The 17702-nt window shown below is 53.2% G+C and overlaps 2 protein-coding genes across 2 annotated transcripts in view; one reads left to right on the top strand and one right to left on the bottom strand.

The window, feature by feature from the left end:
* LOC143692471 (uncharacterized) overlaps positions 1-17702 on the bottom strand; it is a 314059-nt gene that overhangs the window by 53155 nt on the left and 243202 nt on the right. The window lies entirely within an intron of this gene.
* Positions 13563-14495, top strand: LOC129131455 (olfactory receptor 14J1-like). Its single transcript, XM_077172641.1, has one exon. It carries the CDS (start codon positions 13563-13565, stop codon positions 14493-14495), a length of 933 nt encoding a protein of 310 aa, XP_077028756.1.

Below are 17702 nucleotides of genomic sequence, written 5' to 3' on the forward strand. Positions count from 1 at the left end.
GTGGCAGCAGTCCCATTCAATGGTGGCTGCAGTCCTGTGTGAGTGATGAACGTGATTCTGTCCAAGCAGTGATCCTGTAGAATGCCCTGGTCTTCCTCTGAAGGTCCAGGGGTGGTTCTGGAGCTCTTGTCCTCTGGGAATCCAGTAGGCAAGCTGCTCCTGGTGTTGCAAGGCTCAGCTTATATGCAGGTAGGAATGCTTGGATCCTCCCCCTGGGCGGAGCATCCCACAATGGGATGATGGAATTTTATCAGTCCTGCAGTGACACTCAATGGCCCATTCCCAGAAGATATCTCCCCTGGAGGGCGTTATCAGGGCTGATTCATGGAAGAGATCAAGAACACTGCCCCACCTGTTTCTAGCAGTTGATGAAGATGGGGATTGCAAACATGCATTTGGTTCCATCTTACACTGCAGCCTGAAACAGTGGGGGAATCCCTGCTCAGGGGGTGAACACCACCCCCCTTACCCAAACTGGCTCAGGTGTAAAACCCCCACCCCGGGAAGGCCACACACACAGGGGACAATGTCACACTTGCCCTGCCCCAGGGGAGGTCTCTGTCCCTCTCACTCCCTTGCTGTCCCTCCCTTTTCTCTTTCTTTCCATCTCTCTCTACCTCACATTTACTGTTCAATAAAATGCACGTAGGATTTGGTCTTGTTAGCACCTTAATTGGGGCAGAGGCATCTCTCTAACAATTTTCTTAACCAGAATGTGACATTATTCTGGCACTGTGAGTTTAGGCACTGTTGTCTGACCCCAGGTGCCTTTTACAACAGCATGGTACCCTCCTCTGAGGAGGTTGTGGTTCTTCCTGGAAGAATTCTTGGAAACTTGGACACAGTCCCTCCTTCCTCCTGGGGAACTTACAGGAGGATTGATGAGGAAAATGGCTGTCGTGGGTGGCCAGTGAAAAAGAAAATATTTTGTTGTCCTTCTTTGAAAAGTTTGTTAAAAACACTGGAGGAAAGGGAGCAAATGATATCAGAGTGACTGATAGAGTTCATTTACTCCAGGGTGAGAAACACAAGGCTGCTGAAAGTCCCACAAGAAGCCCAGCTCTAGTAGCTCAATTCCCAAATAACTCCAGCCAGGGGTCTCTGGGAGGATTTTTTTGGAGCGTGTTCGGAGCCGGCAGATCCCGGACTCGAGCCCCGGATATCTCCGGGCTCCCTAAGAGGAGCTTTTTCGGGGGCAGAGGAGCCGCGATCGCCCCTCGGGAGGGTCCCGGGGGGTCCACGTGGGGATGGCCCGGTACCGACGGGGCGGGACATTGGTTTTGGGGATCCCCGTGAGAGCCGGGGCTGTGGAATGGGGGACCCCCGGGGCGGGGAGAGGGGAAGGGGCGATAGCGGAGCTGGGGCACCCCCGGCAGCCCAGAGATGAGGCGGGGACGGGACCCCCTGACCCTGACAGGGGCGCGTCCTGGGGTGACTTCATGATGCTCGTGCCCCATCGGTCCGTTTAGCCCAGAAATGAGTTCTGCACCTTTAAGGCTGGTTCTGAGAGCCAAGGGGAGGAGGAAGAAGCTGCAGTTTGTTTTCATACACTGCACTCACTCCTCCACATTCCGGCTCCTGGATGGACAGAGGGCAGGACTGAGCTCTCCTTTGCTTTTAGTTAGTGTTTAGCTCTCTGAGGCAGAGAAGTTCCCTGGACTGTGGTTTTTCTTTTTCTTTGGAGCTGTTTAAACCTGCTCTGGACTGAACACGCAGAACACCACCGGCATCTCCCACCTATGGCCCACTGGGCTGAGCCTGGGTCGCGGCATTTCCAATACAGGAGGGACTGATAAGAGACTGATAAGAGACTGATAAGAGAGTGATAAGAGACTGATAAGACACTGAGTGAGCCAAGCCCCAGCCCAAGGAGGGACTTTCGGAGTTTGTCACCTATTTTCCAGCAGCAGGAGGTTTTATTGCTTAATATTGTTCAATTTTTGTGCTGGTGAATGCTTTGCCTGTTAAATAAAGTGTTTTTTTCCACTTTTATCCAAGGAAATATTTTCCCGAACTGGCTGAGGGTGGGGCTGCTGAATCTGCATTCCAGAGGAAACTCCTTTTGGAGGTTTTCTCCCAAATTTGCCCTAAAGCAGGACAGGGTGGTTGGAAGAGGGGGGAAGCCCAAGAGGCTGGATTGAGGGGAGGCTGGAGAGAGGGACCTTGGGACCCCAAAATCCACCTGCATCCCTTAGCAGGACCCTGGAGAGGGGGGGATCCCCAGGACCCATGGGATCCCCAACAGCCCAGAGACAGGGGACCACCAGAACCCCAGAGGGATGAGACTGGAAATGGGACACTCCTGGTGGCGCTTTTTTTATTCACTCTTGATTTTTGGAGGTTTTTATGGACATCATGTGACTTCTAGAGATGGACTTGGTTGGGAGGAATCCCCAACCCAAGGCATTCATACCTTGTTTCTCCCCAAATCAGTATTTTCCCCAAACCTTCCCACACTGACATCCCCTCCTGTCCTGCTCTGGGTGAGCTCAGTCCCAAACCTGACCCTGATCCTGGTCTCAATCTCACTCCATGTTCAGACACACTCACAGTTCTGTATTTAATCCCATCCCAGCCCCAAACTCATCTAGCCCCAGACCCAATCCCAACCCCAGCCCTAAAGCCAATCCCATGTCTAGCCTTAACCCCAATCCCAGCTCTAATCCAAATCTCAGCCCCAACTCCAAGCCCAGCCCCAATTCCAGCCCCTTCCTAAATCCTCAGCCCCAAACCAAATCCCAGGTTCAGCCCTTCTGGGGCTTTGGGGGTGTCTCTGTCCCTGTGACCCCGATGATGTTTGGGTGGGGTCCCAGCAGGGCTGAGAGGGACAGAGACCCCCCCGGCCTCGCCAGGGGTGAGAAGGTGGCAGAGCCCCCCCAGCCCCGAGCAGCCTCAGCGGTGAGAGGGACACAGAGCCCCTGGTGCCCAGCCCTGCACAGGCATTGCCTGAGGCCAGAGGGATGGAGACCCCCCGAGCATCCCCCAGGGCCAGGGGACAGAGAGCCCCGAGCATCCCCTGGGCTGAGAGGGACAGAGACTGCCCCGAGCACCCCCTGGCACAGGGGAGAGAGGGAGGGAGACCCCCCAGGCATTCCCTGGGTGAGAATGATGGAGACCCCTGGGGAATGGCCTGGGGTGACAGGGACAGGGACACCCCTGGGGAATGGCCTGGGGTGACAGGGACAGCCCTGGGGAATGGCCTGGGGTGACAGGGACAGGGACACCCCTGGGGAATGGCCTGGGGTCACAGGGATGGGGACAAACCCTCCCAAGCCCCTCCCAAGCATCCCCCAGTGTGAGAGGCTCAGAGACCCCTTGAGCATCCACTGGGCACCGGACAAAGTAAAATTGTTTCTTGACAGAAATCAAACTTAACCCTACATAAAATGCCTTGAAGTTGCTCTTCCCTAAACACAATTGTGATGGAAATGCAAACAAATCCCAAACATTAATAAACTGAAGTACAAGCAATTCTGTGGCAATTCCAATTTCCACTGGTTTCTGCACAGCTCCAGCTCCGCTGCTGGCGCATTCTGATAAAAGAAAGGTGGAAATTCGGCCCAATATAGAGTATGAAAAGGAAGGGAAAGCTCTGTGTAGCTGTCACAAAGGTGACAGGGACAATGAGACAAATGATTCTCACACTTGGCAAAGCCCACCAGCCTGTGAATTTGGGAGTTATTTGGGAATTTAGCTGCTTGAGCTGGGCTTCTTTGAGACTTTCAGCAGCCCTGTGTTCCTCACCTTGGGGTGAATGAACCTTGTTAGTTTCGCTGGTATTTTTTCTCCCTTTCCTCCAGTGATTTTAACAAGCTGTTCAAGAAAGGGCATCAAAATATTTTCTTTACACTGGCCACCGACAACAGCCATTTTCCTCATCAGTTCTCCTGTAAGTTGCTCAGAGGAAGCTGCGTCCAAGTTTCCAAGAGTTCCTCCAGAGAGAACCACAACCTCCTCAGAGGAGGGAACAATGCTGTTGTCAAAGTCACTTGGGGTCAGAGAACAGTGCCCTGAACTCACTGTGCCAAAATAATATCACAATCAGGTTAGTAAAATTGTTAGAGAGATGCCTCTGCCCCAATTAAAGTGCTAATGAGACCAAATCCAAAGTGGATTTTATTGAACAGTAAATGCGGGGTAAAGAGAGAGATGGAAAGAAAGAGTAAAGGGGGAAGAGCAAGGGAGTGACAGGGACAGAGACCTCCCCTGGGGCAGGGCAAGTGTGACATTGTCCCCTGTGTGTGTGGCCTTCCCGGGGTGGGGGTTTTACACCTGAGCCAGTTTGGGTAAGGGGGGTGGTGTTCACCCCCTGAGCAGGGATTCCCCCACTGTTTCAGGCTGCAATGTAAGATGGAACCCAATGCATGTTTTCAATGCCCATCTTCATCAACTGCTATAAACAGGTGGGGCAGGGTTCTTGATCTCTTCCATGACTCAGCCCTGATAACGCCCTCCAGGGGAGATATCTTCTGGGAATGGGCCATTGAGTGTCACTTCAGGACTGATAAAATTCCATCTTCCCATTGTGGGATGCTCCGCCCAGGGGGAGGATCCAAGCATTCCTACCTGGATATAAGCTGAGCCTTGCAACACCAGGAGCAGCTTGCCGACTGGATTCCCAGAGGACAAGAGCTCCAGAACCACCACTGGACCTTCAGAGGAAGACCAGACACTTCTACAGGATCACTGCTTGGACAGAATCACGCTCATCACTCCCACAGGACTGCAGCCACCATTTAATGGGACTGCTGCCACCACCCTGACCAACAGGGTGTCAGGTTATATCCTGACTCTGTCAGTTTAAGGCAGTGTTTCTGTATCATTGCCTTGATCTTCTTTTCTTATTAAATTGTAATTCTGGTTTAGACTCTCCCCAAGGTTTGTCTTCAAACCAGTAAAAATTCAATGCGCTCATCCCTTGCTTTCCTCCCAAAACAGGATTTCACATCCCCAAACCTTTGCCAGATGGAGGAGGAGGCTGCAAGGAAGAGGAAGGAGCCCCGGGACACGCAGGCAGGTGAGGAGGAAGTCAGTGCCCCTTTCCCCCTCTCTCCTGCTCCATCTCCCAGCCTAGCACAGCCCCCGGCTGCAGGACAACCCTGCTGCCAACCCCGTCCTGCTGGGGATGCACTGGGGGGATCTCCTTCCCCTTCCCTGTGGCACGGAGGCAAATCCCATCCTCCCCTTGTCCTTCCTCCCCCAGAGAAGGAGGTGAGGATGGAGACCAGGGAGGACAAATCCCCACAGCAGAACCTCATGGAAGAGGCCATTTTTAGTGGCTCCAGGGCACAGGAATCCAATGGGGAGGAAAATCCCCAGAGATCCCACAGGAGGAGGGGCTCCAAACCCAGCCCAGGGTGCTCTTAGGAGGAAAGACCCAACCTGAGCCAGGAAGGTGGACAGAGCTTCAGCCAGAGCTCAGAGCTGGTGGTCCATGGGCAGCTTCATGATGGGGAGAAGCCCCACAAGTGCTTGGAGTGTGGGAAGAGCTTCAGGCAGAGCAGCACCCTGATCAGCCACCAGATGATCCACACTGGGGAATGGCCCTACGAGTGTGGGGAGTGTGGGAAAGGCTTCAGCTGCAGCTCTGCCCTCATCATCCACCAACGCATCCACACTGGGGAGAGGCCCTACGAGTGTCCTGAGTGTCAGAAGAGGTTTCAGACCAGCTCCAGTCTCCTCCAGCACCAGCAGATTCACACTGAGGAGAGGCCCTTCCGCTGCCCCAACTGTGGGAAGGGCTTCAAGCACAACTCCACCCTCATCACCCACCAGCGCATCCACGCTGGGGAGAGGGAGAGGCCCTACGAGTGTCCCCAGTGTCAGAAGAGGTTTTACACCAGCTCTGATCTCCTCCTGCATGAGTGCATTCACACGGATGAGAGGCCCTTCTGCTGCCCTGACTGTGGGAAGGGCTTCAAGCGCAACTCCCACCTCATCAGGCACCAGCGGATCCACACCCAGGAGAAGCCCTATGAGTGTGGGGAATGTGGGATGAGCTTCAGCCAGAACTCTAACCTGATCTCCCATCAGAAGACCCACACCAGGGAACGACCCTATGAATGTGGGGAATGTGGGAAGAGATTTAGGCAGAAATCTCTCTTGATCTGCCACCAGAGGATCCACACTGGGGAAAGGCCATACAACTGCGGGGAATGTGGGATGACCTTTAGTAGGAAGACCCAAATGAACATCCACCAAATGATCCACAGTGGGGAGCGGCCCTACAAGTGCCCCGAGTGTGGGAAGAGGTTTCACACCAGCTCTCAGCTCCTCCAGCACCAGCGCATTCACACGGATGAGAGGCCCTTCCTCTGCCCCGACTGCGGGAAGGGCTTCAAGCACAACTCCACCCTCGTCACCCACCGGCGCATCCACACTGGGGAGAGGCCCTACGAGTGTCCCCAGTGTGGGAAGAGCTTCACCAGCAGCTCTCACTTGACAAAACACCAACGGAGGCACCAGTAAAAGAAGCCCTGCACATGCCCCAACTGCAGGAACAGCTTCATGAACCGCTCCAGCTTTATCCCCCATTGGAGACACCACGTTGGTCAGAGCCCTGGTGATCCATGTTCCCCATGATCCATGCTGGGAAGACACCTGTTTCTTTTCCTGCCCCTGCCAATGACATGATGTGGGGTTGGAGAACATGAGGGTCTGGCCATGGCCCTGTCATTACATTCACTCCCACCTCAGGTCATTGCCAGGGGCAGGAAAGGGACTCTCTCTCTCTCCCCCTGAGGAAAAGGGTGTCCTTTCCAGACAGGAGGAAATACATTGCCAGGAAGAACTAGTTGTTGATGTTGTAGTTTTTTCTGTAAACAGTTTTATTTATCCCTTCTGTTATCAATATTGTTTCTGTTCCTGTTTGTTCTTTATCTCGTTGCTGTTCCCAATAAATTGTTCTTCTCCCAGCCCGGGATCTTTGCCTTTTGTGCTTTCCATGGCAGGCGGGAGGGCAGCGAGGACAGCGCGGTTTTAGCAGGAGCAGGAAATTGGGGAATCCCATTCCTGAAGCCCGGCCCGTGGAAACCGAGCATCCCAGCAGGTGCCAGCCTTGGTGGCCATGGAAACCACCCCTGGCATGGGGTCTCCATGGAGCTGCCAAGGGACTGAGCATAGGAACAGGGGGCTGGTGATGGTGTCCATGGAAACTGCCCATAGCAACAGTGGACTGGTGATGGTTGCCTACTAAGGATCAGATTTGTCACAGGCCCTCAGAAGGGTTCCATGAATCTCCAGGCTGTTCCAGAGCTGGAATGTCACACACAGAGACAGGGGCTCCATGGAGACCTCCCAGGCGTTTCTGGGATGGTAAAGAGCCCTGTGGTCAGAGGCAGTCACAGCCATTCCATGGTGACATCCCAGGAGTTCCCAGGATGCCAAAGAGCCGGGATGTCCCAGACACTCACATGGGTTCCTGTCATGGGCACAGTGGGAGCTTCAGGCAAAGTTTATTAGAGAAGCTCCTGTTGGGTCACGAGGTGCAGAAACGATCCCCAATGCTTCCCATAGATCCCCAAATGTCACTGTTGAATCAGTGTTCCGTGCTTTCTTTCCAATGGAAAACAACCATCCTTATCCTCCAGGTGTCCATGTCTGAAATTGGGATTCCACCTCCAAAATTCTGTATATCCAAGGATTGCTCCCAGGCACAATCTGCCAGTACCATCAAGCCTGGGTGGCCTGGACCTCTGGTGACTACCCCTGCAACACTGGGGCTGGGTTCTTCCCTTCCCATGGAGACCACTGGGACAATGTGGGGCCCCATGGAAGTGAGGGAACATGGAATAGGTCTGGCTGGCTTGGCCTCCCAGGGCCCCTGACAGGTCTGGCTGATGTTGGGATGTCAAGGGCTGCCTCTCATCAGCTCCTGGAAAACTGGGGCTCCGTGCTTTCCTTGCTATAGAAAAGAACTGTCCCTCTTTTTAAATGTCCATTTCCAAAATTGGTATTCTCTCTAAAAATTTTCCTATATGCAAGGGTTTCTCTCAGAAAAAAACCTGCCACTTCTGGCTGGCCTTGTCCTCTGGTGGTCACTCTCTTCTGCCTGGCAAACACTGGGGCTCTGTTCCTTCCTTCCTACGGAAAAGAACCAACCTTCATGTCCATGGTCCATGGCCAAAATTAGAATTTGGCGTCCCAAATTCCATATATCCAAAGATTGCTCCCAAGGACAGACAGGTCAGTCTGGCCATGTCTTCTGGTGATTTTCTTAGACTCTGAGCTGAATGCTTTCAGTTGAAAAAACCTTGGAAAGGGGCCAGAGATCTCCCAAGAAGAGTTTTTGAGGACTTGGGCACATGACTAATACATATGGACAAAGGAACTCTGTGCTCTGTGCTGTTGTGAGGGTTTGGCATCATGGAAGTGATGTTCCAAGAGAAGCTGCTAGCAGTTTCCTCCGTGTCTGACAAAAAAAACAATCAGTAATTATCTTTGAGAATTGGCAATCTGTTAAACTATGAAGGAAACTGTACACGCCTCTGTGAAGGCACATGTTAAAGATGGGAAAGCCTGGGAGGGTCTCTTTCCCTTCTGGCTAGCACAGAGGTAACAAGGCTGACCCGGCCCCGTCTCAGCCAGGCCGGGCCGGGCGGCTCCTGCCGTGGGGCCGGGCCCCTTCCCAGGGACCCCGCCAGGCCCCATCGGCTGCTGGGCAGGGCAGGGGAGGCCGCGGGGCCGAGGCCGGGCCGGGCCATGGCTGCAGTTGGGAACATCTGGGCCCTGCTGAGCCCTGCCCCGCCGCCAGCCCGGGCCCAGCCAGGATCCACCGGGCCCCAGGAGCAGCCCCGGGCCGGGCCGGCTCGGCCAAGATTCTGCCACCCTTGGGCTTCAGCTGCAAGCCCCGGGCAGGGGCAGGAGAAGCCATCGGCCCCCGGCCGTGCTGCTGCTGTGCTCTGGCCTGGCTTCTGAGATCCTGGCCCTGCCCCAGCGCGGCCCATCCTGACACAGCCCCAGCGCAGCCGCTGCAGAAACCTCCATCGTAAAACAGCTCCGGCCGCAAGCACCGAGCCCGGCCGGGGGCACGGAACCATCTGCAGGCCCCGGGTGAGATATGAACTCTTTCAGTGCTTCCATCCTCCCTCCAGTGAGAGAAAAGGACAAAGTGCAGGCACACAGAGGAGCAACATGAAGACACCGAGGTCACTGAAGGGGAAGTTGAGCCCCAGATGGGAGGGATGAGGAGATGCCTTGATCTTGCAGCCTGAAATCCTCTTGAAAAGCTATGGAGAAGGATGTAATTATTATGTCAGATTCTCTTTTTCCCTATAACTAATTGAAAATATGGGGAGATCACCTGTTCAGCAAAAACCTCCATGCTAAAGTAGGCAAATGTTGAAGGAGCTGTGATCCCATTAGAAGTTTAAAGAGAGAAAGAGAGAAGAGTGGTGAGAATCTGTGCTATCAGGGAGAGAAGAAGAAGATCTCTGTTCTCAGAGATGAAGATGATTTCAGAAATAGATGAAGAGAATCTTTGCTCCTGAACAGCTCATCTTTAAACTCATACCCCATAAGCTGACATGGCCCATAAAAACAGCTGTGGGAAAAGCTGTGAAAAATGGGAGAGACCTCACAATTGCAGATTTTCTGAGCAGCTGCTATTTGTGGGAATTGAGAGCCATGAATGAACTTTTTCCTTATGGAGAAGTCTCCATAGCATGAAAGAGAGACTCCTCTCCCTAAGTGAACTGAAGAAAGACTGTTCTAGATGGTGTAAAGTGACTGAAACTTTCAGGTTTTGTCTCCTTGCATTGTCAGTAAGAAAGAAAATGTTGTAGGGAGAGGAGAAGTGTTCAGATTCTTATTAATCTTTCTTCTATTTACTGGTAATAAACATTTCTATATACCCTTTTAAAATTTTGAGCCTACTTTTCTTTTCTCCTAATCCTATCTCACAGCAGGAAATGAGTAAATATATTACAGTGAGTGCAATGGTAATTAGCCAACACCAATCCCACTGCACTAATAGATGCATTGGCTGAGAAATCTCAAATTAGCAAACCAAAATCACTCCAGATAGGTTCCTGATAAACTGCATAAGAGCAGAGGGAAATCAAGGCAGAGCCATGGTTTGTCAGGACTTGCTGCATCCTGATGAGCACTGTGGTGCATTTGGAGCTGAGCCCTGGAACCTCAGGGCCTGAGAGGAGATTGCACAAACCTTTCCAGGAGTCAAAGCCAGAAGAAAACCCCAAAGTGTCTCAAAGCAGGAATGGGTCTCAGTGAAGTCCATCCCCAACACAGGCTCCTCATGGACTCCTTGGAGGAGAGCATTGGAGGCCAGGATTGACCAAAAACCTCTCAGAGTCTCAATGTGGAAAAGACAATTCCAAACTACCTTAAAAAATTTGTGAAGCTCAAAGCATTACTGAGCACCACTGAGTGTCAGTACAAAGCTCTCCAGGGACTCATTAAAGCAGATAATTGGAGCCATGATTGCACAAACCTCTCACAGAGTCTGTATCAAAAGGGAAACACCAAGTACCTTCAAATAACCGGAGTACCTTGAAGTATTAATGAGCCCCACTGAGTGTTGTTATTGACAAAGCCTCTCCAGGGACTAATTACAGCAGATAATTGAAGGCCATGATTGCACAAACCTCTCAGAGAGTCCAAGGCAAAAGCCAAAGCCAAAGTCCTTTGAAAAACCTGCAGCCCCTGCAGGGAGCATGAAGGAGCCCCCAGGGCCATTGCTGAGCAAGGCTCCCCAGGGACTCCTTGCAGCAGATCCTTGAGGCCACTGGGATGTGGGCTAGGGGGGGATGCTTAGGGCAGCACAAGGGGCTGACAGTGCCCAGCCTGGCTGGGGCTGTGCCAGGAGGCCCCAGGGCCTCAGGACAAGGTGTCTCCTCCCAGCCCTTGGTGGCTCAGACCCTACTGTGCCCCAGGGCACCAAGACTTGGCTTCTCTTTGTCCCCACCTGTCATCACTGCCTGCAGTTCTCTGCTCTGCCTGGGGCCTGGGGACACTTGCTCAGTTGTGTCCCTCTCTGGGACCCATTAAAAGTCCAGGAAACTTTGGAGTTGGATTCTGCCTTGGAGTTCTGGAGAGGTTTCTTCAGCTCCCTCTCAGGGACTGATGTTCAGGGCCTGAGCACAAAGGCCCAGAGGCTGATTAAAGTCCTGGTGCTGTGTCTGTGCTGCTGAGCTGGGCTGGGCTCCTGGCCCAGAGGCAGCTCCTGGTGACCAAGAAGAGCTTCAAAAGCACATTTCTCTGGATGAGCAGCTCTTGTGCCAGCCCAGCAGGGCTGGGGCACTGCCTGCAGCCACCCCGGGCACAGCACAGAGGCACAGAGGGGTTAAACTCAGCCTGGGCTGGGAGCACAGGGCAGAGCTCACTCAGGGCTCACTAGAGCAGAAATCAGCCCAGGTTTGAAGCACTCATTCCCTGGCTGTGGGAAGAGAAGCTGCAGTTCCTGCAGGGATCTCCTGGAGCTGGCACAGCCCAGAGCTTTTAGGACCTTTCAGGAGGACTCTCAGGGCTGCTCCAGGGCAGGGCTGTGGCCCTAGGGCAGGGCTGGCTTTCCCTGCTGCCCCAGCCCAGGCACAGCCCAAGGCAGCTCCTGTTGCCAGGCTCTGCTGCAGGGCTGAGCAGCCGGGGCTGCAGCCAGGGGTGCCCAGGGCTGTCCTGCAGAGCAGGGTCCTGCAGCCCAGGGCGCTGTGCTGGGGCAGGGACTCTGCTGCCTGCCAGGGACAGCTCTCAGCCAGCCCTGGCAGCTGCTCCCAGCGCTGGGGAGAAGCTCTGGGGGGAAGGAGCCGCCCTGAGCAGGGCAGGGGCTGCTGCTGAGAGGGGCTGGGTGGGGCAGGGCTGCTCCCAGCTCCAGACCAGCCTGGGCACAGCTCCGCAGGGCACTTCCCAAAGAAGGTAAGCCTGGGATTGCTGTATAGATCAGGAGCTTTCCTGAGAGTGTTTTTAATTTCATTCTTGTAGAAGGATGGGAAAGTTGGGGTGATGACAAAAAGATTTTTGCATTTTACACATTTTTCATATATTCATAGCTCTGTAACTTAATATTATATAGTTATAAATCTACAATCCTTACCTAACACTACTAAATTCCTAATTAACTATAATAAACTAATATTACATACTTATATAATTATAATAATTAACTCTAGTACGTTTCCTAACCTTTCTGTTAGATTTTAGAACAATAAGCTCACTGTCTAAATACCTTCCTGAAATACTGTCTTATTATCAGGAAGAGAACCTACAAAAACATTTTTTAATTGACCAGAATGTGAGCAGTCATAACAAAAATTTTTGGCAAAGAAGCCTTTGGACCTATTCCAACAGGTTGAGCAGGGGGTGTGTAACCAGGGACACTGAATCTCCTATTGGATGTTCCTGTTAAATATCCTAATAATCAACCTTAATAAATTGTTGAAATCAGGGGCCGGGTTTTCCCATCCCCACTGGGACACCTGGAAGCTTCCAATTAATGTCTGGTTTTTACTTTACTGTTGTAACACTGTTGCAAGGGTTTTTTTGTTTTCTTTTTTGATTATAGACAACAAGGGGATGAGAGGAGCAGAACAGGAATTGTAATCAGATACTCACAGAACATTCTGAGTTGAAAGGGACACACAGGATCATCAAAGGAATGTTTGAGCATTTACAGAGACTGCAGAACTGTAAATTAAGTTGATCAGTGTCTCTGCTGGGAGCCTCCCAAAGGGCCCTCAGCCCTGCACAGCAGCAGCATCACCTTTGCAGGGCCCAGCAGGGCTCTCCTGAGCTGCCCTTGCCCAGCTGCACACAGAGCCTGCCCCAGCCAGGGCCCTGCACACAGGCAGGTTTCTGTAGGGCCCCAGCCAGGGCACACAGGCTGGCATGGGCTCTGTGAGCGCTGGCAGGGACAAGGCTCCTCTCAGGAGGGAATGTCCAGGCCCAGGGAGATGCTCAGGGAAGGAGAGGGGGCTGGAGAGAGCAGGGCTGGGGCAGGAGGGCACTGTTGGTGTGTGGGAGGTGCCGGGCACAGCTGGGCACGGGAACACTGTCCTGAGTGCCCGGCTGTCTCTGCCCTGCCCTCTCAGGCACAGCACCACAACATCTGCTCTTGGTTCTGCACTGCCCTGACATTGGCACTGTTATCTGCTGCTCTCAGGGAGGCTCTGGCATCTGCAGCAGCTGAGTCAGGCACTGCCCTTGGCGTTCCTGCGAGGCAGGGCTGTCCATGGCAATGGGGTGTCCAAGCTTCCCTGGCACCTGTGGGGCTGTGGGCAAAGCAGTCCATGGGAAAGGGGAATGAGCTGAGCCCCCTCCCTGAGATCCCATCATGGGCACAGCCAGGGATCTCCTTGCTGTGCCCTGCCAGGCTCTGAGCTGCCCTCCTGGGTGTCCTCATGCACAGGCCTGGCTGTTCTTGGCACACTCAGCCAGCACAACTGGAGCTCAGGCAGGGACCTGGGTGAAGGTTTTCCCAGAGCAGGAACAAGGCTGGGTGAGTCCCAGCAGGACAATCTGCAGGGAAATGGCCAGGTTTGGCTCCATGCAGCCTCTCCTGACTTGTCACTGTTCTTTCTCCATGAACAGCTCCCAATGGCCAGCCAGGGCAAATGTCGAACAGCAGCTCCATCAGGCACTTCCTCCTGCTGGCATTGGCAGACACGCGGCAGCTGCAGCTCCTGCACTTCTGCCTCTTGCTGGGCATCTCCCTGGCTGCCCTCCTGGGCAACGGCCTCATCATCAGCGCCGTAGCCTGCGGCCACCACCTGCACACGCCCATGTTCTTCTTCCTGCTCAACCTGGCCCTCTCTGACCTGGGCTCCATCTGCACCACTGTCCCCAAAGCCATGCACAATTCCCTCTGGGACACCAGCAACATCTCCTACACTGGATGTGCTGCTCAGCTCTTTTTCTTTCTCTTCTTCATCTCAGCAGAGTATTTCCTCCTGACCGTGATGTGCTACGACCGCTACGTGTCCATCTGCAAACCCCTGCACTACGGGACCCTCCTGGGCAGCAGAGCTTGTGCCCACATGGCAGCAGCTGCCTGGGCCAGTGCCTTTCTCACTGCTCTCATGCACACAGCCAATACATTTTCCCTGCCCCTGTGCCGTGGCAATGCCCTGGGCCAGTTCTTCTGTGAAATCCCACAGATCCTCAAGCTCTCCTGCTCCAAATCCTATCTCACGGAAGTGGGGCTCATTGTTGTTAGCTCCTATTTATCATTTGGTTGTTTTGTGTTCATTGTTTTCTCCTATGTGCAGATCTTCAGGGCTGTGCCGAGGATCCCCTCTGAGCAGGGACGGCACAAAGCCTTTTCCACCTGCCTCCCTCACCTGGTCGTGGTCTCCCTGTTCATCAGCACTATTATCTTTGCTCACCTGAAGCCCCCCTCCATGTCCTCCCCATCCCTGGATCTGGCCCTGTCAGTTCTGTACTCGGTGGTGCCTCCAGCCCTGAACCCCCTCATCTACAGCCTGAGGAACCAGGAGCTCAAGGCTGCAGTGAGGAGACTGATGACTGGATGCTTTCAGAAACATTAAACTGCTGGCCAATTTCTGCAAATTACTTGTAATAAAACTAGTTTTTGATACTTCTTGTGTGTTTCATTTTGGAGATTTCTTTCCTTTGTTTTAGTTTTTTCATATTGTCAACAAAGAAATGTCAATATTTGTGCCATTTCTCATTTTGTTTCTCTCCACCTTCCCTGTGGCCACAGACTGTGTCAATGAGGGGCTGCGCTCTTGGTGTATTTAAAGGAACTAAAGGATCTGCCAGCAGAGTTTTCTGCAGAGATGCCCTTTTGTTGCCCTCTCTGGAGCTGCTGCAGCAATGTCTGTGTGCAGAGCTGGGGCAGATCAGTGCTGGCACAGCAGCTCTGCTCCTGCTGGCCACACCATTCCTGATCCAGGCCAGGAGCCATTGGCCTTCTTGGCCACCTGGGCACACTGCTGCCTCATGTCCAGCCTGCTGTCCATCAGTCCCTGCAGGTCCCTTTCTGCCTGGCTGCTCTCCAGACACTCTGTCCCAAGCCTGTAGCACTGGGGCCAAATATCAGGGTCTGACACTTGGATTTGTTAAACCTCACCTTGTTTGATTCATCCTCTGGATCCAGCCTGTCAAGTCACTGTGCAGACCACTCCTATGTTCTCTCAGGTCAAAACTCACATCCAGCTGTGTGACATCTGCAAAGAAGTCCTTGGTTCCAAGGGGCCCCTCAGTGTCACAATGGCCTCTTGGTCACACCAGGCCCTGCACTGTCACACTGGTCTCCTTGGTTTCATGAGACCATGCAGATCAACAATGTTCTCCTTGGTTCCATGGGGCTTCACAGTGTCACAATGTTCTCATTGGTGCTGCAGTTTCACAGTGGCTCCTTGGTTCCATGGGGCCCCAGGGTGTCACAATGGCGCCATGGCCACATGAGGTCCCACACTGTCACCATGGTCTCTGTGGTTCCACAAGTCCCCTCAGTGTCACAATGGACTCCTTGTTTCCACAAGGCCACACAGTGTCACAGCATTATTCCAGATTCCTTGAGGCCCCATCGTGTCACTGTGGCCCCTTGGTTACACAGGATCCTGCAGTGTCACAATGTCCCCTTGGTGCCATGAGGCCCCGCAGTGTCAGAACGGCCCCTTGGTTCCACTGGGCCCTGTAGTCTCCCAATGGTCTCCTTGGTTTTGCAGTGTCAAAATGGTGAAACCCCTTGGTTACACGAGGCCCTGCAGTGTCACAATGGCCTCTGTGGTTCCACAAGGGCCCAGAGTGTCACGGGGCACTCCCTGGGTCCATTTGGCCCCACAGCACCACCATGGACCCCTGGTTCTGTGGGGCTGCACGGTGTCACCATGGTCCTCTTAGTTCCACGAGGCCCTGCAGTGTCACAATGGCCCCCGAGTGTCCCAATCATCAGAGAATGACAGAATCAAATAGGCTGGAAAAGACCTTTGGATCATCAAGTCCAAGCAATGCCCCAATACTGCCTTGTCACCCAGACCATGCCACTGAATGCCACTGGAGAGGGACAGTGACTCTGCCACCTCTCCCCTGGCCAGCCCATTCCAGTTCCCACTCACCCTTTCTGTGAAGAACTCCTTCCTATTGTCCAGCCTGAGCCTCCCCTGTTGTAGGGGATTATCCTGCCCTGGGCAGGAAAGATGTCTGGCAGCTGGAGCAGGGTCTGGGAAGGGCCTCCAAGGTGGGGCTGGAGCCCTTGGGCTGTGAGCAGAGGCTGAGGGAGCTGGGCTTGTCCAGCCCAGAGCAGGGAAGGCTGAGGGGCTCCTCATCCCAGCCTGGCAGTGCCAGCGAGGAGGGGATGGAGAACACAGAGCCAGGCTCTTCACCGGGGGCCTGGTGGGAGACAAAAGCCACTGGGTGGAAGGGGAAAGAGGGGAGATCAGCCAGGACCAGAGGAGATGAAATGAGTCAGGCTGGTTTCAGCATTTCCTCAGCACTAGAGCAGCCTGACCTCCCTTCTCCATCCACCACATACAGCTTTGCAAATCAGGAATTGTTCGAGCTGTTTTGCCCCCACTCCAAGATGAGCATCCTGATACAAGAACTTAATTGTGTTTCTATCTATCACAGAACCACATTTGTCTGAAATTAATTTTAGTATGGAAATCACTTGTGGATGGTGGACTCATCAGATGCTTCTGGGATGTTGCAGATAGCTCAGAGAAGAGTGTGATTGTTATTAAATTGTGTCCTGTTCAACTGGGGTCTCTAGGCCATGTGGAGAAACTTTCTGTGCCTCTGAGTCTCAGCAGTTCCTGACCCCCAAAGGACACAAACCTGATGAGTTGTGGTTCCTGCTCCAGTGGTGGTACATGCACCTCCCTCCATCCCCAGAGCAGAGCTCCCTTGTCCCAGAGAGTCCCTGACAATGCAGGGATGAAGGAAACAGGACAGGCTGGATGGATCAGGGGCAGGGCATGGCTGGGATTTGGGGTGGTTGTGAGCCCAGGGCAGGACCTGGCCCTTGGCCTTGGTGAACCTCATCTCATTGTCCTGGGCCTGTCCAGATCCCTCTGCAGAGCTTCCTGCCCTCCAGCACAGCCACACTCCCACCCAGCTTGGGCTCACCTGGGAACTGACTGAGAGTATCCTCAATGGCCTCGTCCAGATGAGCAATAAAGAGACTGAACTGACTTGGCCCCAGTCCTGAGCCCTGGGGACGCCCCGGGATGTGACTCCATTCCTCAGCTTCTCTGAGTGCCAGGGGCTGGATGAGGGAAATGGTGGGGTGTGGGTAGGGACAAAGTGTGATTGTCTGCCATGAAGGGTCTTGATTTTCATATCTGTAAACTGCATTAGGAGGTGCAGGGGGTCCATGTCAATTGGACATGGCTGATATCTATCTATAATTAGGAAAAGAAAACTGAAAAGGACAAAAGAGTTCTCTCTGTATTGTTTTCAATATAGTATATTCACTTTGAATACACTTCTGAAATCTGACTAATTAGCCACAGAAGAATTGAAAACTTCAATTATTCCCAGGGGGTTGTCTTGTTCAGGTGTTTCGAACGAATATTTATGAGCTTTTCTCACTGAATTCCTGGAGTGAAGAGCTCAAGAAAGAAGAGGCCTCTGGAGTAATAAAATTCATCAGCAACCCCCAAGTGGCTGAGGATCCATCCCCATCAAAACAGCAATGAACAGCAATGGGCACAGCTTTGTGGCTGCCCCAGCTTTGGCATGGGCCCTGGGCCTGGAGCAGGAGCAGCTCTTGAGGGCCCCAAGGCTGG

Source organism: Agelaius phoeniceus (assembly GCF_051311805.1).
Source record: "Agelaius phoeniceus isolate bAgePho1 chromosome W unlocalized genomic scaffold, bAgePho1.hap1 SUPER_W_unloc_1, whole genome shotgun sequence".
Lineage (NCBI taxonomy): Eukaryota > Metazoa > Chordata > Aves > Passeriformes > Icteridae > Agelaius > Agelaius phoeniceus.

Coding starts and splice junctions, on each gene's coding strand:
- LOC129131455 (XM_077172641.1), top strand. CDS start 13,563: ATGTCGAACAGCAGCTCCATCAGGCACTTCCTCCTGCTGGCATTGGCA.